The sequence below is a fragment of the Chiloscyllium punctatum genome, chromosome 8 (assembly GCF_047496795.1).
Source record: "Chiloscyllium punctatum isolate Juve2018m chromosome 8, sChiPun1.3, whole genome shotgun sequence".
Lineage (NCBI taxonomy): Eukaryota > Metazoa > Chordata > Chondrichthyes > Orectolobiformes > Hemiscylliidae > Chiloscyllium > Chiloscyllium punctatum.
The window spans coordinates 74,394,913-74,416,533 of NC_092746.1; the positions used below are offsets into that span (position 1 = coordinate 74,394,913).

A 21,621-nucleotide genomic window follows, 5' to 3' on the forward strand; every position below is an offset into this window, starting at 1 on the left:
GCAGGAGATTGGCACTAAGTTAAAATACTCAGGAAACCAGTGCAGACATGTTGATTCGAATAGCCTCCCTCTGCACTGTAACAATTCTGCGATACTGCACCACAGGAAATACTCTGCAGCCAATTGAATAAGTTGTCCTATTATTTGTAAACCTTTCTATTAGTAATAAAATCTTAAAATTATAATTATTCAAATTTTGAAAAACTTTAAAATACTCAAATACTAACTGACGACCCTCGTTCCTATGAAACCACACTTGTATTATTCTTAAAATGGCTGTGTTGCCTCTGATTAGACTGGATTCTGCTTTCAGGCACAGCTAACCGTTTCCAAGTACTCCTCCTTTCCACCCTGTTGTCTGTCTGTGGCCCATTCTTTCTGTCAGTCTAAGATCAGGACCATTACGTTTCTACGGTATCTAAAAAAAATCTAACTGGGCTCATAAGGCCAATCCAAGGGCAGGTACTGAGATTTTCCAAATTCTCATCGCAGTGTAAACCCATCATAAACTTGAAGGATGAAGAAGTAATCTCACAGATGGGACAAACATGATAAAAGGTGTGCATTATGAATGGCAGACTTTTGAGAGATTTTACAGACTCAGAGCTGTAAGAATAACTGATAGAGCTTGGTTGAAGTGACTGATCATCTAATTCATTAGCAAAGTAGGATCTGATCATCAATATAATAGAAACAGAATAGATGGATTTGTTGTCTTGATCATCCACGTGATCCTGTACATAAATTTCACTGGGGTATGAGTAAGGAACTTTATTGTAAATATATGCAATATTACAACAGTACAAAGAAAACAAAATGAATTCAATTAAGAATTACAGCAAGTTGATCAAGACTTTTGTCCATTGATGTTCCTGTAATGCACAGTTCAAAGGTAATACTCATCAGAAATCTGCAACTGCTTCCTATGATTCAGCCTATAATATCAGTGATATAGTACTGCATTACTATGTTAGATTTGTACAGATCTAACATTGTAATTCAAAGCTATATCACTGATATATATAATGAAAGGTCCACTGCAAAAGGACCAGGAAACAGACTGAGTAATTTTTATCCCATTTTTGTGAGATGACATTACAAATAAATGCACCTTTATATGTATTTGACTGAATATAGTTTGAAAGACTGTATTATACTAAATTTTAAAAATGATCTGTCTCAATAACAATGTCACTGTAATACTACTGAGGCTCAACAAAAATGACATCTAATACCCCAGTTCCATATTCATTCAATTTATTTATCAGATGAATAGTGGATAGCTGAGAGGTTGATCTCCCATAACTTATCTGATCAGGGTTCATCAAAGCCCAGGTTACTTCTAAGACTGGTTAGAACATGATCAGTGAGCTGCCTCTGACAGGCACTTACTGACAGGATGGGGTGCTTGATGAAGGTAAGGAAATCCAGCAGTTCCACTGCAGACCCAATTTTCACCTGAGAAAGAAGTTCAGGTGAAGTAAAGGAATTTGTGAGGAAGGATGGTAGGCTGAGAGGTTGTTGTGGAGGTTCCAGCAGAGAGCTTGGTATTTCTTCTGGGGCCAGGAGAAGTCTTAAAACCACTCACTTTTAGGAATTTTGAAGGTGTCTCCAGTTTTAGGCACTGCTAGTTTGATGAATGTATGTGCTGGCTTAATGGAGCTTGCACATTGCAGATACTGAACATATCAACGTCAAAATGGTATTGAGATCTGAAGCACATTCAAGAGAACAAATAATTTACTGTTCTAATCACTTGGAAGGATTATGTTTGTGTAGAACAGATGGTATTAGACTGATCTTCAATCTCTCCAGATGCTTTTTAGCAGTGTCTTCAAATGCTGGACTGTTATTGACACTCTTACATTGTCAGTAAAGGTAAATATTTCAGAGATAATGAGATATATCAACACAAGTTATTATATTTTCTATAACGCCAATTAAGTCAAAGTAGGTGATAATTATATATGTGTTAGATCAATGGTAACATTAATGTCAGACTAGAGGGAATGTGAGGAGAGAAAGGGAGTATTGGGATTTAAGAGAAGAACTTATTTTCTAGAGGTGTGTCAGAAATTAAAATATTTAAAGCAACATAGATGTTTGGAGTATCTGATTCCAGTGTCTAACACTTTTCCAAAACTTTTATTTAGAACAGGCAAAATATGAATTTTCAAGACAGCATTATTCAGGCAGAATACATTTTGGTCAAACTTTTAGGTTGCCTGAGTGTTTTCTTTTCCTTTCCCAACCCTGTCGGATTCTTGTGACCATTCTGTCTACACATGGCGTTATCAGAATCAGCTTTAGAATCAGTACAATGCAGGGAATCACCATGGACAGCATGTACCCTGGCGGAAGACCCCATGTATACCTTGTAGATTTTAGAAAGAAATTCCATCCAAGTACACCAGCGTGAGCTGTGCACAGAAGCAGCGTGACATGACCCAACTTTGACTGGAAGAAAAAGAGATTCATTTTAGGCAAGGTTAATGAGTCAAATTTCTGACAGAATGTCGCAATGAGAACATTTAATTACTTGGTTTTCATCCAAAGTAAACACAAATAATCACAGCAAATATTTATCTGCAAAAGAAAATTCCATTGACCAAATGCTGCCATGTAAATTGTAGCATCGTGATTCACTCCAGTATAAGTTAAACCTGTAAAGATACTCAGGATAAAGAAGCTCAACCTCTTTGTTTTCCAGATTGTGAAGATTAGAAGTTGACTTCTAGGGACTGATTTTATGTGCCAGAGAGGAACATTGTTGTAAGTGCAATTGGCTGGAGGGAAGGCTATTGTGACAAGGCGTTAGTGAGACCCCACATGGCGTGTTGCACACAGTCGTGGTCCCTTGAGGAGAGATACAGATGCATTTCAGGCAGTTCAGAAGAGGTTTACTAGCTTGAGGCTAAGAGATGAGGAGCTTGTCTTATGAAGAGAGATTGAGCAGTTTAATCCTATACTCTAGAGTTTAGAAAAATGACAGGAGATCTAATTGAGGTATGTAAGATGCTAGAGGGGAGGGGTAAAGTAGACATGGAAAGAATGTTTCCTCATGTGGGGCCATCAGAACTGAGAGGTCAAAGCTGTAGGATAGGGGTTTGTAGATTTAAAACAGAGATGAGAAGAAATTGCTTCTCTCAGAGGGTTGTGAATCTGTAGAAATCACTAGCCCAGAGTGTGGTGGATGTCAGGACATTGAACAAATCTAAGGAGAAGGTAGACAGACAGATTTTTAATTAGTAATGGATTGAAGGATTATAGAGGGTGGGTAGGAGAGTGGAGTTTGGCCGAGATGAGATTGGGCAAAATGGTATCCAATGCTGGAGCGGGTTTGAGGAGTTGAATTGCTTACTCTTGTCCTGAGTTTGTAAAGCTCAATTATAGACAATAGACAATAGACAATTATCTTCAATGGTCAGGCCTAGTTAGAAAACCACTGTTCAGTCTTCCAACAAAAGAGGTCAGGAAGTCAAGAAGTTAAGTCTGCTTGTTGTTAAAACCAGATGATAGGTGATACCAACTCTAAGGACAAGAGGAAATGGTCTTTTTGAATGGATAGGTCTTTAGTATGAGTTTGGGTCCAACTGAAATGGTGTCTGATGAGAGGGAGGGGCATTTGAATTAAAGGAGGCAAAAGATTCCTTTCAGGGGCCCAGAGGAGCATTCCTCCACACTCCAGTGCAGATCAGTATTGTCAGTACTGCTCAGATATCTCTTCTTCCTCTTTATAGACGTCTCTGTTATTTTTAATACTGTCCCTCTGACTTGCATTCTCACTGTATTTAAATCATGATTTTGACTCCAAGTCCTAAAAGTAATTAATCTCTTTACTTCCCTTACTTCTACAGTTTACAGAATTTTGTCTGGTGCCACTGGAATCAATAGTTTCTGATTTACCTTATCTTCTCAATTATTTTTCCAACTGTGATGGTGCCTGGTATTCTGACCCCTGGCAGAGGACCAGAGGAATATGAGCATCTCATTCCACTGTTCACGTTGTTCTACCATTTAGTTAGATCATGGCAGACATTCACCTCAGCTCAATTTAATCCTCTGCGATTCATAGCCCTTGATACAATTATCTAACAAGATCATCTCAGTCTTGTAGACATCAATGAATCCAGTATCCATGCCATTTTACTCAACTTAAGAATACATCTGAAGAATAAAGCTCCTTTAGCTTTATTTGCTTATATGTCTTCATATGTCTGGCTAGCTTGACAGGTATACATTGCTTCTTAGTTATGTTCCCATTAACCTGACTCCTCATTGAAAACATAGCGACATTGCAATAATTGAAGCTCTATATTGACTGATGACTTACCTGAACAAATCTGAATTCTCGCCAGTTCATTGTATTGCTGACAGATGGGAGGGATGTTACTCCAAGTAAGCAGAAAACAAAAAAGCCTAAAATTCCGAGTGCATAAAACAAATCACTACGCCACGCCCATTTCATCTCCCACTCTGTGGTTGTGTTCTTTTGCACCTGTGATGAAAACAAGGAATAAACTTTATGATAGAACAAAGTAATCAGAAAGCATTTTCCCTCTCTGGTGCGGCATGAGCAACGGAGGGAATATTGGGAAAATACAGTGAGATTTCTAAACATGTTGAGGTTAGGAAATATTTTTTAATATTCCCCTCAAGCCTTGAATGATGACCTCAGAATATCACCATTGGGTGGTGATGACCTTATTTCACTGCATTTGCATCATGTTAAAGCCCCAGCTGGCCTTATTTATAGTCAAGATTAGAATGGCACTGGAAAAGCACAGCAGGTCAGGCAGCATCCGAGGAGCAGGAAAATTAATGTTTTGGGCAGAAGCCCTGCATCAGGAACCTTTCCTGATGCAGGGCTCCTGCCCGAAACATTGATTTTCCTGCTCTTTGGATGCTGCCTGACCTGCTGTGCTTTTCCAGCACCATTCTAATCTTGACTCTGATCTCCAACATCTGCAGTCCTCACTTTCGCCTGGCCTTATTTATACACTGTTTCCAATTCCCCTTCTTTCCTTGAGAAAATAGGCGGCACCAATTCCTGATATGTAAACCAGAGCAGGCGCCTGGAGGCTTGTCTTGGCCATCATGTAACTGTTTCTTCTAACAATGTCCCTATGTATTCCATAGCTACTATGCTCCTCAACTCTCCAATTGTCCATGTCAGCATCAGCAACGCTATACAAGCCTCACTGCATTACCATGCCTCCTCGCAGTTTGATTTTCCCACCTTTCAAGAATAAAGCTCCTTTACCTTAATTTGCCTATATATCTGTTCATACGTCTGCCTTTCTTGAAAGGTATACACTGCTTCTTAGTTATGTTCCCATTAACCTGACTTTATTGGAAAATGAGGAGTGATCCTGGAAAAAGAAGCAACTCAAGTCTTTGATATGTTGCATTGTGCTGGATCACTGAGGGAATGGTAACCGTGAGAGAGAGCAATTGGAAATAGCAGGTTGAGCCCTTGTAGTGAAGAGAAGAAGAGTAAGAGAGAGAACTGAAAAGGGGTGGGGACAGGCTAGAGGTGGAATAATCACACAGATCCTCTCTCTATGTGGGGAGAGTGTAGAGCACAGAATGTTCCAAGTTTTGGGCATTCCTCATTAAAATTTGACGTCCTCGCTACAGTCATTAATGTCATGGTTCAGGGATCCTTGACATCTGAGGCTTGCTGCCATTGAGGAGGTAGTTGCTTGTGAGAGATGAACAAAACTTGGCCACTGCAACTTCTTTCATCCTGGGGATATCTCCAGAGAACTCTCACATGACTGTAACATTAACCGGGTCTGATTGTAAAGAACACAATACAGCATCTTGTTAACAGTGCACATGAAAATGTATTTACAAAAGTGAAAAGTTATTATCCACGTTGCTTCACTTGCTTCATCTAACAGTGCACATTACTTGTCCTTGTTGCTTTGTCTCCTGCTATATGTGTTCTGACCTCTGCTGGGCTGGAGGAAGCTTGTTCGGTTCACTTGGAAGATCTGGGCTGACTTTGGGCCTAGCAGACACAGCTTGCTGAAAGTTTCCTGCCAGGTACAGGCTCGCCATCTTTTGCTTCAATAGTGCCACTGTTAGAGTGTGTGGCAGCTCTGTGTGTGTGCAGGGGTGGCAGGGAGAATATGGTAGCCTCTAATGTAGCAGAGTGGAGAAGGTCATTGACCTTGGTCTGGCACTGTTGGGGATCCCCATTCAGCTGGGATACTGTTCTAAACTGGGTTGCATCCAGGCCAGTTAGGTCTGATAATGTGGCTGTGTCAGTCTGTGGCAGAAAAAAAGTACTGCCCTCCTCCCACTACCCCATCCACCACCTCCTTAAGGCCCCTGTCTGTGAAGCCTTATTTCCCATTGTGCCATATTTTCAGTAGTAGGGGTGAAGCACGATAAATAAGGGCCAGTTCCTGGCTTGCAGCATTCGAGGTGGTGTACAGCTGAGTTTTTAATATGGTGCTGTCAGTGTGAATATTGGAATGTTCCACTGGTGGTGAGCACTTCCAGCTCTCTTCCCATGTGATTCCCCGAGAAAGGCACACAAGAATTTGGTTCCAAAATTAAGAAGATGAGGAAAGTGCAGTTGCATCAGAAAAGTCACTGCGAGACATGACAGACTGGGTGTTATGATTCTCACGTGATGAAACACTTGAACTGAAAATGAGCAAATTCTGCCCTAGGCGTTAGCTATCTGTGTATTAGGTTGACAGTTTGACAAACCATTTGTTGAGAAAGAATCCTAATTTGACCAGGCAAGGCTTTCAAACCATCTTCTTAGACCTCATCTCTCAGTGTATTTACATCAGCTATTCTCAAGGTCCTGACCCCACAATAATTAATTGCAAACAAAAGAATCTGACAAAAGGGCTGAGATCCACATATAGACAATGGCAAAAAAGGAACCATTAAAAAATACGAGGGACTTGCAGAATATGTCAAAAAGATTGAAACTTTCTCAGACTTTGTGGGTCTTTGAGAAAAGTATTCTGCTGTGTTCTTAGCATCCTGGGGGATTAACAGTTGAACTTGTACCAGGAGCCAGAATCTTGGCTTATCTGGAAAACAGAGGGAAATTGAAAGGATGGGAAGAAACAATATCCAGACAAGAATAACAATGCACAGTGAACAAAGATTTTAAAAATAATTACAGTAGATAACATATTGACATCCTGTTGATAACCAGTATTAGCACATTTGGGAATTGAAACTGGTTGTGGACAATAGCAGAACGTGCAAACTAAAATCACACTGTGTACTTAAAATATGGCCAGGTCATTGTCACTTGCTTTTCACCACTGACCAAAATAACCTTCACCCCATGATCTCTGAGAAGTGGGGGGTACAACATGAGAAACAAAATGTAAATCTGGACAATCCTGAAGTGAAAATGTTCCACATCTAATGCTGCATGTGCTAAAAGAGCACATGCCAGTCAGTCATTTTTCTCATTAATATAAGATGATCTTTTGGCACATGCTTGGAGGCAGTGACATCAAAAGTGCTCAAAATAAAACTCATACAGTTCACAAGATTGAAAGTACCTGTGCATAAGGAAGTCGGCCCAGCTTGGAGGGCTGAATAGCCTACTTCTGCTCCTAAGTCAGATGTTCATACTGTGATGTGATATATTTGATTCATATAACTTTGAATTCATTTATTTTTTAGTTCAGATGTTTGAATTTTGAACAAGTGGCATATGCCTTTTCTGTGTACATGAAGGGGTTTAATGATTTGTTATAAATATTTCTGCAGCCATGGTGATCTTTTTTAAAACAGTGTGAATTATCATGGCTGAAGAGTAATGAGTTTATGCTTATATTGGGAGAACTTTATGAATGTACAAAGTAAGCAGGAATGCAATAAGCTCCAATTTATAAAGGCTTTTTTCTTTTGATTTGGCAAAATACTCGTAGCTTGAAAATAAGTTTAGTTTTGATTTGAAAAGTTCTTCAATATTCTTTGTTCAAGTTGAATGTGTAAAATGGTTGTCCTTAGAAAGGGAGAAGCTTAGATTTGTTTAAAATAGGTTACCTTAGTGTTAGGAGTTTATTAAAAGTTCTAAGAGAATGTGAGAACTGCAGATGCTGGAGATCAGAGCTGAAAAATGTGTTGCTGGAAAAGCGCAGCAGGTCAGGCAGCATCCAAGGAACAGGAGAATCGACATTTTGGGCATCAGCCCTTCCTCAGGAATGAGGAAAGTGTGTCCAGCAAGCTAAGATAAAAAGTAGGGAGGAGGGACTTGGGTGAGGGGCGTTGGGAATGCAATAGGTGGAAGGAGGTCAAGGTGAGGGCGATAGGCTGGTGTGGGGTGGGGGTGGAGAGGTCAGGAAGAAGATTGCAGGTTAGGAAGACGGTGCTGAGTTCGAGGGATTTGACTGAGACAAAGTGGGGGGAGGGGAAATGAGGAAACTGGAGAAATCTGAGTTCATCCCTTGTGGTTGGAGGGTTCCCAGGCGAAAGATGAGGCGCTCTTCCACCAACTGTCGTGTTGCCATGGTCTGGCGATGGAGGAGTCCAAGGACCTGCATGTCCTTGTTGGAGTGGGAGGGGGAGTTGAAGTGTTGGGCTACGGGGTGGTTGGGTTGGTTGGTCCAGGTGTCCCAGAGGTGTTCTCTGAAATGTTCCGCAAGTAGGCGGCCTGTCTCCCCAATATAGAGGAGGCCATATTGGGTGCAGCGGTGCAATAGATGATGTGTGTGGAGGTGCAGGTGAATTTGTGGTGGATATGGAAGTGTCCCTTGGGGCCTTGGAGGGAGGTAAGGGGGGAGGTGTGGGCACAAGTTTTGCATTTCTTGCAGTTGCAGAGGAAGGTGCCGGGACTGGAGGTTGGGTTGGTGGGGGGTGTGGACCTGACGAAGGAGTCACGGAGGGAGTGGTCTTTTCGGAACGCTGATAGGGAGGGGAGGGAAATATGTCCCTGGTGGTGGGGTCCGTTTGGAGGTGGCGGAAATTACGGTGGATGATACGTTGGACATGGAGGTTGGTGGGGTGGTAGGTGACAAGAATTGCTTGGTTAAAACCCTGAAGGAGTTAGTTGAAGCTGAGAAAGTTTAATCTCAGCTGTATGAAGATCCAGGAAGGTGCTATTAGATTCTCAAGACTTGGAGTTGAAACCATAGTTAAACTAAGTCTACAGGGGTGACAGAGAAGGGAATGCTATCTGACATGAGTACTGAAATGGGGTTCTTTGGGATGACATTTTTACAATACTTTGCAAAATATTTACAACTTTTTTTGTTGATTGCATTTTATTTTCATTCCTTTTGTGTAATAAACTTATGTTTTGTTGTGAAAACATGTTTCAGCAAGAGAACACCAAGTTTAAACCAAAATAATGACCAAAAAAGAAAGATGTATTAAGTCAAATTTTAGCCTGGATTCTGAATTATCCAATAATAGCATCAACTGGCATCATAATAGAATGTTTTATAAGTAATGCAATTTAGGGAAGGAAATCTGTTGGCCTTACCTTGTGTGGTCTACATGTGACACATGCTGCTAACAACAATGGTCTAGGAACACCACTCAGTTCAAGGAAAATTAGGGTTAGGCAACAATTCTGGTTCTGCTGGTGACACCCACTTCCCATCAAAATAATTTAAAAGAAACACAACTCTGTTCCATAGTAAGCTAATACCTGCCTTTCCAATTGTCAGTCCCCACTCCCTGCAAAGGGACCCCCACCATTAATCAGCACACACCTCCTGAGCATGCCATCTCACCTTCCTCACTATCCTCATTCGAACTTACCCCTGTTGCACTCTCCAGACACCTTTTTGCCTTACAGCTGGCCAGTAAGTTATTCTGGCTGGCCACAGCTAGAAAAAATCCTGAGTAAAATTAAAACTGGTCTTGCCATTTCATTTGATAGGTATCCGACTTCTATCATTCCTTCCCACCTCACATGATTTTTGGAGCCTTTATTTCTATTTGTTCTGTCACTTTTAAAAAAGTTGCATACATACAGCCTGCGATCTGTCCGTTACTGCACTGTTTTAAAATTACTTCACTCAGTTGCTGTTATCTGACTTCTCTCTTCCTATCCAAATGAATCATTGCATACTTCCCTGTGATAAATTTCATTCACCATGTGCCTGCACATTTCACTAATCTGCTTTTGTCCTTCTGAAGTCTGTTAACTTCTTCCTCACTGTTTACTGATTTCTGAGTTTTATGCGACCTGCAGGATTTGAAACAACACCCTATATACCCAAGATATTTAGATACATCAAAAATAAGAACAGCTCCAGCATTAACCCATGAAGGACACCCTTGATCTGAAAAATGTTTGTTCATTATTATTCACTTTTTTCTGTATCTTCACCAGTTTTGTGTACTCAAAACTGCTGATATTTTATCCCATGAGCTTCAACTTTGTCAACAAATCTATGATGTGGTGTTTTATCAAACACCTTTTGAATGTCTTGTCAATGATGCAATTTAATTTCTCTTAAACTATCCTTCCATCTTATTTTGGCTCTTCACTTGTTTAAAAGCTGTTTATTTCTAACATCTTCCAGTTCTGAGGTGGGTCATTAACCCCAGACATTTCGGAAAAATATTAACTCACAAAAAAATGTGAGTTACATTCAGGCCAATTGCTGCACATGTTTCAAGATTTTTCTGATTTTTTTTCCTCCACAGAGCCTGAGTTACAACTGTATAATATTCACATCTCATTTTCACATGTATGCTCTTCTACCCTACTCAACTGAACCAACTGAAATTCTTCTTTCAGACAATACTTTCCAAATCTATGTTCATTACCATTTGAAAGGACAAGAGTAGGAGATACATTGAACAACATCACTTGCAAATTCCCCTCCAAGCCACTCACTATTTTGACTTGGAAATATATCACCAATCCTTTATTGTTCAAAATCATGGAAATCACTCTCTATGAAATACCTACAGCAAATGGACTCCAGTGGTTCAACAGGACAGCGTGCTAGCGCCTACTCAGGAGCAACTATGGAAGGGCAATAAATGTTGGCCAAGCCAACAATATTCACATTCCTGGATGAATTAATTTAGAATGTACAAACTGGCTTGATGATGAAAGAAGAGTGAGCCCTTAGTTTCCAAATTCAATGAGTATTTGTAACTTTGTGGGGAGGCGAAGAATATAGTCATAGTGATCAAGAACTTCAGGCGAATGTTCTCATTGATTGTGGTAGATGGTGAAATTTGAATCCAATAATAATCTGGAATGTGCAAAAAGACTGAGCCTAATGATGACCACGAATTCACCACAGACTATTGTAACTATTTGTCTGGGTCACTAATCTCCTTTAGTGAAGAAGATCTTCCTTCCTTACCTCATCTCATCTACATGTGACTCCAGTTCTGCAGCAATGTGGCAAGTCTCATCTCGTCTCTGAACCGTTAGGGATAATCAAATGTCAACTCTCCATGAGCAAATATATAAGACAAAATGGAAAACCAAAAGAACTGCTGATGCTATAAATCATAAAAAAATCCCAGCAATTGCTGGAAAATCTCAGCAGCATTTGTGGAGAGAAATCAGAGTTACCATTTTGGGGCTTATGACTCTTCTTTAGGACCTCAACTTCAGCATTTACACCAACCTTTCCAAGCCAAAGCCTCATCTGAAGAAGTGTCACTGGGCCCAAAACATTAACTCTCAATTCTCTTCACAGATGCTGCCAAACCAGCTGAGATTTTCCAGCAATTTCTGTTTTTGTATCAAACAAAATGGCTGATGACTTTTTTACCATGGAGGAAAGGTACTGAATGCTTTGAGAATGCAGGTCTTTGTAAGGAATTAGAGGGAGAAAGAACAGGTTGGGGATACACTTTATTTACTGAAAGCACAACTCGAAGTTGTAGTGTTTTTTCTCTGCATGCAGTCTTTCACTCAACGATTTGATTTCCTTTCCTTTCTGATCAATTTCTCTTTGCAGATGTGTTGATTTCTCATTTTAGGTGCTTGCCTGTATTTAACAATAGTGCATGAAATACAGTTCTGCAATAATCTTCAGAATCATTGGAGCTTGCTGCTTTTTGCATAATACTCCAATACAGTGTTTCCTCAAGCTGAAAAAATAGCAATGATTAAGAACCAGTGATTACAACGGGAGGGAACTTCAAAAGGGTTGCATATTGAGCTGTATTTTGCCAAGTGACACATCATTAATTTTAGGCATGAAAATTAAATGAAGATGGGGCATTTGGAGCTATATTGAAATTCATTGAATTGGTTCACGTAAAGAAATAGAAACTTGCAAAGTACTATTAGATCACTTGTACGATCATAGAATTCCAGATTCTCAATAAAACCTATTTGAATATTTATTTGATATAATTAGCTAGAAGTAATCACACAGCCACCGGTGCAATGGAGCGCACGTATCTTGTTTGAGAATATAGCTACATGTTCTCCATTACACCTTGGCTTAGGAAATGTACAGGATAATACAATATTTGGGTTGGAGAAACTGAATGAAGAAAACATGTGAATTGATGAAACATCTTTATCAGAGCTGTTGCTTAATCTTTATAGATGTTACTATTGAAGGAATGGTCATACATTGACATAAACAAAGCAAGAAAATGTTAATGCTATAATAAATCATAATTTTTGATTTAAAATATATATCAAAATTACTGCTTCTGGGAATTTCCTTTGACCGAATTCTTAGGCGGAAGGATCTGCAGGGGATTTAGTTCAGTTTTCTCTTATTTTCTCTTTGTTCTTGTAAGGAGTTATAGACCTTGACTTGATATGTCCACTCAAAACAGTAGGGTGACATAGAACCAAAATCAAAGTCTGCTACATTGCAGTGCTGCAATTCAAATTTGGTATACCGCATGACACTGATAGGAACAGTATTGAAACAGACATACAATAATAGCATAGGAACAATTCTCACCTGGTATACAATACGATTAATTTGTCTCCAATAGGATGCATATCTGAGTGGCTTGACCAATGAGTAGAAAACATGAAGGAAGCCATAAGCAAAAGATACAAGCCCAAGCTGCTTTCGGCACAACATCCACCGGTCGAGCCAGTCAGGGAATCGCTTGTACTTTGTCCCTCTGTGGAGCTGAATGAAGGCAGCAATGACACCCGGCAGATAAACCAAGCCAAGCAGAACGAGAGAGACAATTGGAAAAACATGATTGGGGATGGAAATCATCATCCGATAGGTCTGATCAGTGTTCTTAGTTACATAAGAATAGATTACTTGAAGCACCACATAGTACAAAAAGAAGAATACTGTGAGACCAGCTGTTATATAAAGTGGTAGTCTCCACATTGGAAAGAGCTGAAGAGGGTAGTTCTCCAGTTCTTCAGCTGCCAGAAGGGATCCCTGGTCAAGAGGAGTGAGGCTGATGCTCCTGGCAACATCCATCACCAGTTGTTTAGATGGATTGTCATCCCCACAAACAAAAACCTGAAACACAACATGACGATTTCTATTACCAGTGAAAATAGTGTTGCCCACATTCAATATATTTAGCACTATTCAATGAATATTGCTTTTGAAATACAGTTAGCTAGACAGTGTTGACAATAGTTTTAATTCACTCTTGCCATCACCACATCCTTTACAAAACAGGTAGACATAACATGATCTTACCTGACTGCTGGCATCCAAACTCCCTGACTGCAGAGCCCAGGCTGAAACCGTGTTGAATCCCTTCACCACATTGGTTTTGGGAACCAACTGGGACAGATATTGTGCATTGGATTCAGGATATTGATTCATTTTGAGGTTGTTGCTAACATCGACCAGCACCTTCCCATCTAGCTGGTCAGACAGGGCTGAAATGAAATCATAGTTTTCCCTGTGAACTGCCAAGAAAATGATCTTGGATGTCTTCAGGGCCTCCGCATGGCTAAACACTTGTGCTCCACTTGGCAGCAATGTGGAGTTCCTGGGATCTCGGCTACCATAGACCACCGGGTAGCCTGACTTGAGCAGCCTCATACCCAAGGATCTTCCAAAGTCCCCAGTGCCAAAAATACAGATCGTTTCCTGCTTATGATCCAACCTTTTTCTGCTGCCGGTCTGGTGAAGTGGTACCAAGCCTGTTGAATTGATATCCATTTCTGGAAAACAAAATCAGTCGCAATATTACAATGTTCTCTTCAGTCAGGTTGCTCCCACAAATCAAAACATTCCCAAACTATATTTTTCTAATTTTTTTTCTTAATATTAATTCCTAATTTTCAATCTGAAAATGATTTTCAACTACATTTTCAAAAAAAAAATGTTTGGAGTCTTTTTGCTTTAGTTGTAAGCAGCCACATTTTTTTTCTTTTGGACAGTAAACTGGAAAATGGAAATTAGACTACTAAATATCCACAAGAGCCAGGAAAGTTGATTCCAGAGTTGAGAGGGTTGGCTTATAAAGAGAGACTGAGTAGAATGGCACTATACTCATTGGAATTTATTACACTGGGGGGAGAATCTTATAGAAACATATAAAATTATGAAGGGAGTAGTTTAGATAGAAGCAGGGAGGATGTTTCCACTGATGGGTGAAACTAGAAGGAGGGGGCATACTCTCAAAATAAGGTGGAGCAGATTTAGGAATGCATGGAGGAGGAATTCTTCACCCAAAAGATTGTGAATCTGTGGAATTCCCTGCCCAGTGTATAAGTTGAGGCTACCTTGTTGAATATTTATAAGGTAAAAATAGGTAGATTTTTGAACAGTAAAGAAATTAAGGGCTTTGGTGAGTGAATGCATAAGCAGAGCTGAGTCCACAATAAGATCAGCCATGATCTTATTGAATGATGGAATGGGCTTGATGGGCCAGATGGCCTCCTCCTGCTCCTATTTCTTATTATCTTATTTAAGTGGCATTGTCTTGGGTACACTTTAGCCACACAAGCTTATTTTACTTTTTGGAGCAGTTAGCTGGATACTTTGAGGCAGAAAGGCAGCAGGGCTCTATGAGTTAAGAAAAGAAAACCATAAAAACAGACTTCGGATTGGTTTGGCTGTAGTTTGTTACGGAATCTTTGAGTGCGGTGCACTGAAGCACATCCAGAATTCTGCAAATAAAAAGCATCTTTCACCTTTTCATTGTGAGTGAAAAAGCTCAAAAACCCAGAAATTCTAAGGGAATAAATCTAATATAAGAAAAGAATTAGGTCCACCTGATCAAGTACTGGATTGTAGCTATGCAGCCATTATCATGTCATCATTGTTAGAATTGAGAAAAGACATGGAGGCCGTTGGTTTTGCACTGATCAGAAGTTTGACACAAGTAACAGACTTGGACAAAGGTATACAATTTCTATACAGCATGAGAAAATGATGCTGAATGGTTGGTCTATCCTTGGCTTGGAGATGGAGCAAGAACAGTTACTTGTCAACCTTAATTCACAGACCAAATAGGTCAATTCTGATTCTTACCAAGGGGATGTAGTGGAATTGGCTATGTCCATGAAAAAGTTGCAATATATCTACAAAATCCTTTTGTGAACATAAAACAAACAGATTTATAAATGCACATTTCAGCTCGCACAAATGCATCACATTGCGAGACTGCTGATGATCTTGAAACGGATTCCAGTGTAACTCCGAGCATAGTCTGGATTATTTAATAAATAATTTCTAAAAGCAGAATGACTTGACTATGTATGTGACATATATGCTAGGATTTGTTCTCATGGATCACAACATTCATGTATGAATAGGCTACCAAAAGCACACAAAAGCAATGTTGCCTTATGCCCTAATCACTGTATAACTGGTTGCGAATAAGCCAAATTGTTGCCTGAGCTATTTAATTTCTATACTACCAGGCAACTAGAGCTAAGCTCAAAAGAACTGTGAGACAATAGCAGTCCACTTTGCAGTCTAGACTTCTGCGTTACAGAATTGGTTTCTCTCTAACTAAAATTTTGTACCCAAAATGTTTGTGTCAAACTATCTGTTTCCTTTTTCTGTCTTATTTGTGAAAGAATGTGTGTGTATTTCATTAAATGTGGAGAACTAAGGTCTCACAGCAGTAAGTTAGTAATCCAATTTTTAATCTATTTGATTTGATTTGCCTTATTATTGTCACTTGTACCTAGGTACAGTGAAAAGTTTTCTTTTGCACACAGTACAGGCAGATCATACCATACAAAGTGTATTATGATAGTAGAATAGAGTGAAGAGTACAGAGTTACAGCTCCAGAGGAGGTCCCCAAAGAGCAAGGTCAACATTTATATTTGAGGCGTCCATTCAGAAGTCTGATAACAAAGAGTAAGTTTATTTTCCTGTCCTTGGTAGCAATGCACCTGACACCTTGATGGTTCAGATGAGTAGTTACATGCTTGTGAGGGCATGTTGAATAGTGGGCCTCAGTTATCAGTGTACCCTTCCCAACTGAGTTGTGACACAGCATGGAAATGTTCACTCGAATATTTTGCACTTAGAGTATTTTTAGATGCTGGGGCCATTTTCAGGTTGAAACATTTGGTTTGAGTTAGCCTGCAATGGCAGCTGAGATCTTCCAGAAATGAACCAATTAAAAGGCTGCCACCTATTTGCCACCCAAATGAAGATAACGGAGAGAACAGTGATGTTGGAGGGTCAGTAGGAAGGCAGACAGGAATTGTCCAGTTAGAAGCCTCACTGGGAGAGGTGGACGCTGCTGGTGATGAGGGAGATTTAGAGGGCACCTTAGAATAGAGGAGCTCAGGAGACTTTCCAGAATTAGATCAAGGAAAAAAAAAACCCAGAATTTTGAGGGATTTCAGAATTCTTGCATGAGAATAACTAAGGCTAGGATTAGATCTTGTTGAGCCTAAAAATTGCCTTATTTCATTCATTCATAGATAATGTTGTGTCCTCCCGCCAACATCTGACTCCAAAGAGTTGTTGGTGTCCTGCCATCATGGCTGGCAGGCAGCAAGATTGGAAAGGTAGTGAGTTGGAGTAATTCTATGTGATGCTGAGGAGATGTCTGAAAATGATCCTTGATTGAGGCATTTGTTATGTTGATTGCCTGCCTCTGCCAAGTGAGTTGTTGCTTCTGCTGATGGGCTGCCCTGGCTATCTCACCTGCGGGCAGTACTACACAGTGAGCCAATCAACTGGGGAGTTTACCATTATTTTCGTAATATCTCTCTCTATGGTTGTCTCTCAAATGCTGGGAGTTAAATTGTGACACCAATCACGTCTTTATTAGCATTACTCTATTTAATAGATTTTATCATAATTTAACCTGTGGTCCTTCAAAAAAAGTTCACCAGGGTGATGAAGCATTCTTAAACATTCAGGAATCCCAAGTCTTATCCCAATCTGAGCTTACTAATGAGAGAGCATTACGAGTTCAGATGTTACACATCTGGTTCAGATGCCCCGGTCACTAACTGGTAAATAGGTATTTGAAACAATTGTGGTTTTACCGTGACTTTATCTCCAAATGTCCACGAAAACAACAGGCTGGCTGGGTTGGTCATTGTAATTTCCCTTGTAATTCCTGCTGCCTCCATCTTCTTTACCCAAAATCAGAAGTCACACAACACCAGCTTATAGTCCGACAGGTTTTTTTTAAAATCACAAGCTTTTAGAGTGCTGCTCCTTCGTCAGGTGAAGGTAAGTGCTTTCATCTGACGAAGGAGTTGCGCTTCAAAAGCTACTGATTTCAGATAGATCTGTCGGACTATAACATAGCGTTATGTGACTTCTGACTTTGTCCACACTAATCCAACATCGGCACCTCCGCATCATGGCTTCTTTTCCCAAAAGTATTGACAATGGTAGGATCCCGATGTCTAGCACTGTGAATATAGGGATGTATCTGTACATGGGGTTGACAGAAGGGATCAAGGCTGCGGTGATAGCCATATTTATGTTGTCCTACTGCCCTCAGCAGTAAATATCTGTCCACATGAAATCCTGCTTCTGAAAGCAGGAACTGATTTTATGAACCGTCTGAAGCTAATTTGTCAAACTTGCTTGTGAGTGGCTATCAATTGATGCATCTTCCTTTCCAACCAGTGGATCACAAAATTGACAAACACTGACACTTGCTCCTTTCTGTCATATTTTTGGAACTGTCCACCCCAAAACCCTTGGAAGTATCATGCCCACCTCTCAAAGGTGGCATGCAAATCTCTCTGAGCCAGAAGAACAAGGCTGGTGACTACATAGCATGATACTAAGAGTAGGCAATATCTTCTTTCATTTCAAGAAAAAGTTTCTTAACGTGCATGATTGGTTCCATCAATATTAATTTTTAAATTCAGTCATGTGAAGGAGACCGAAGCAAATTGCCCGTAGTGTTAGGTAAGGGGTAGATATGGATGTAGGGGTAAGGGTGGGTTATGCTTCGGCGGGGCGGTGTGGACTTGTTGGGCCGAAGGGCCTGTTTCCACACTGTAAGTAATCTAATCTAATCTAATCTAATCAAAGAGGGGATGCAATCAAACTTTAGGGCTGCGATTCACCAACATTAAGTGCCCTTCCCCATTGGGTACTTGAGGATGGTAAAGTCATCTGCATAATATAGTCAAAATGTACAAACATCTGAAGCAGTAATAGACAATGGTAGAGCCAGATAGGAGATCATGAGGGACAGAATGAGTTGAAATGTCACCAAAATACCAAATTGTTATCCCATTGTCACATTAGTATATTGGCTGTACTGAAGCAAATGCTGTATTCACTTCAGTTATGCTATTAATGAAATGAGTGCTAGTAATAACATATATTGTCAAGAAAACAGATAAGCTTTAATTTATCCATCTTATGATATTATTTGTGAATTGAACAGTTACCTTTTAATAGCAATTTCAGTTAGTGAAATAAAAAAAAATTCATAAAAGTTTAAGAAAGTAATCTGTTGGAATGCTCAATTAATTATATCACAAGATTTGAAAATCTGAAATAAATTAAATATTCTTACCTTCCTTATTTTGGTTGATCTGACTGGAAAATGAGGACAGTTAAAAAGTAAACAGAACTTTTACTTGGGATGCTGTGCAGATGCAGCTTGCTGGTGTTAATCTTTCAAACTGACACTCATATTTAAAGAGTGTGTTCCAGCTTCTGAGGTCAGTGGGCCTTTTGCTCCACCTCTTTGCATTTCTGCCAGAACTTGAACCCTGCAGTGAAATCTGACAACATTTAATTCCCAGTGAGTATGTATGACCCACAGGAAAGGATTAAACCTTCACGCCCCAAGTTTCCATTGGATTGATCAAAATGAGCCGAAATGGCTCCTCTGTAAAATCAGGGTTGTTCTTAGACCAAGGTTTTGCGCAATAATAACTACAAGTATTTATCAGTTTAGCTTAGTGCTAATATTTTTGCCAATGTTTACATCATTGAATTTTAACTGCGACATGAGTGAAATACTTTAGTTTTACCAGTTTTACTGAATCCCTATCTCCACTTTAAAACTGTCTGATCAATTCAGTTAATTTTATTACAAATTTATAAAACTCACCAACTTATGAGACTTCAGAAATACAGACTAACATGCAAAATAAGAACAGATGCTGTCCTTTCAGCACCTCCAGTCTGCTCTGCCATTCAATAAAGTGACCTATTGGTGGTTCAAATTCTGCATCTCCATCTATCCTTAATAACCTTGGATTCCCCTGCAGAACAAGAATTTATCTATCTCTGCCTTAAAAATATTCAGTGAGCCTGTTTCTATTGCCTGCTGAGGCAGAGAATTCCAAAGTCACGCAGCCCTCACTGAGAAAGAAAATTCCCTTGACCTCAATTCTAAAACAGCAACCCTTAATGTGAATAAACTCCATCTGGGCTCACTGAGGTTGTACACTTCAAAAGACTCACCCTTCTCCTCTAAATTCCAGGAAAAACAAGTCCAGCCTATCCCCTTATTATGAGGCAGCATGGTGGCTCAGTCGTTAGCACTGATTCTTCACTATGGACCCGGGTTTGGTTCCAGCCTCAGGTCAATGTCTGTGTGGAATTTGTACATTCTCCCTGTATCTGTGTGGGTTTCTCCTGGGTTCTCCGGTTTCCTCCAAGAGTACAAAGATGTGCAGATTAGGTGGATAGGCTGTGTTTAACTGCCCCATATTTGTCAAGGGATATGCAAGCCAGGTGGAACAGCCAGAGTAAATGGGGGCTATGGGGATGGATGGAGGGGAGGGGCGTAGGTCTGAGTGGAATGCTCTTTGGAGGGTCAGTGCGGACTCAATGAGCCGAATGGCTTCTTTCCATCCTGTTGGGATTCCATGATACGGCAACCCACTCATTCCAGGTGTCCATCTAGTAAACCTTAAATCATTTCAGTAAGCTATTAAATGATAAAGTTGTCAAGCTGACTCCGTTGCCTGCACATAATGGCGAGCTGCCAGAGTGTTGATCCTCATTCCTGAAGTTTGGCCAAAGGCAAAAATCACATGACACCAGGTTATAGTTCAAAAGGTTTGTTTGAACCACAAGGTTTTGGAGCCTCATTCTTCCTTCAGGTAGTGAGTGACAGAAGATACATCGGACACAGAATTTATAAGTAAAAGATCAAAGGGTCATACACACGATGTGAATGTATCAGGCAAACCTAGATGGTTCTTAAGTCTTTAAGCAGTTAGAATTGAGATGCAGGTTTCGATTGATTATTATGTAAATCCCAGAATTTCTTTCATGTCAGTGCCTGGAGATAACCTAAGGCTTTATTGGTATAAAAGAGGTGACATTCTTAGGTCAGACAATACATTTTAGGTGTGGAGCCTTGTTGAGAGTCTGTCTGTGTCTTAACCTGAAGTCAAACTGGTTTTATTTCCAAAGTAGGAATTTATAAAATGTCACGTTGACTGGCTATTTACAGATTATATCCTTTTTGAACAAAATAGGATGTATCTACAAATATAAATCTGCAGATGCAAATGCACTCATAGATTTATGTGTGTGTGTAAAAGAGAGAGAGAGGGTGTGCATGTGTGTGAGGGTAGAGCAGTAGATGCGATCTATATGAACTTCAGTGAGGCATTTGACAAGGTTCCTCATGGAAGACTGGTGAGGAAGGTTAGGTCTCATGGAATACAGGAAGAACTAGACATTAGATACAGAATTGGCTCAAAGGTAGAAGACAGAGGGTGGTGGTGGAGGGTTGTTATTCAGACTGGAGGCCTGTGACCAGTGGAGTGCCACAAGGATTGATGCTGGGTCCACTGCTTTTCATTATTTATAAAAATGATTTGGATGTGAGCATAAGAGGTATAGTTAGTAAGTTTGCAGATGACACCAAAATTGGAGGTGTAGTGGACAGCAAAGAAGATTACCTCAGATTACAATGGGATCTTGATCAGATGGGCCAATGGGCTGAGAAGTGGCAGATGGAGTTTAATTCAGATAAATGCGAGGTGTTGCATTTTGGGAAAGCAAATCTTAGCAGGACTTATACACTTAATGGTAAGGTCCTAGGAAGTGTTGCTGAACAAAGAGACCTTGGAGTGCAGGTTCGTAGCTCCTTGACAGTGGAGTCACAGGTAGATAGGAGAGTGAAGGCGGCGTTTGGTATGCTTTCCTTTATTGGTCAGAGTATTGAGTACAGGAGTTGGAAGGTCATGTTGCGGCTGTACAGGACATTGGTTAGGCCACTGTTGGAACATTGCGTGCAATTCTGGTCTCCTTCCTATCAGGAAGATGATGTGAAACTTG

General features: G+C 40.1%; 1 protein-coding gene across 1 annotated transcript; it reads right to left on the minus strand.

Annotated features, from left to right (window-relative positions):
• Window positions 1-792: 792 nt before the first annotated feature.
• On the minus strand, window positions 793-19,001 carry LOC140480655 (metalloreductase STEAP4-like). The gene is made up of 5 exons (XM_072575812.1): window positions 18,890-19,001; window positions 13,614-14,086; window positions 12,900-13,427; window positions 4,334-4,498; window positions 793-2,457 (listed from the first exon to the last, which is right to left on the minus strand). Exons 2-5 carry the CDS (start codon window positions 14,082-14,084, stop codon window positions 2,209-2,211), a joined length of 1,413 nt encoding a protein of 470 aa, XP_072431913.1. The 5' UTR covers window positions 14,085-14,086; window positions 18,890-19,001; the 3' UTR covers window positions 793-2,208.
• Between the last annotated feature and the right edge of the window lie 2,620 nt (window positions 19,002-21,621).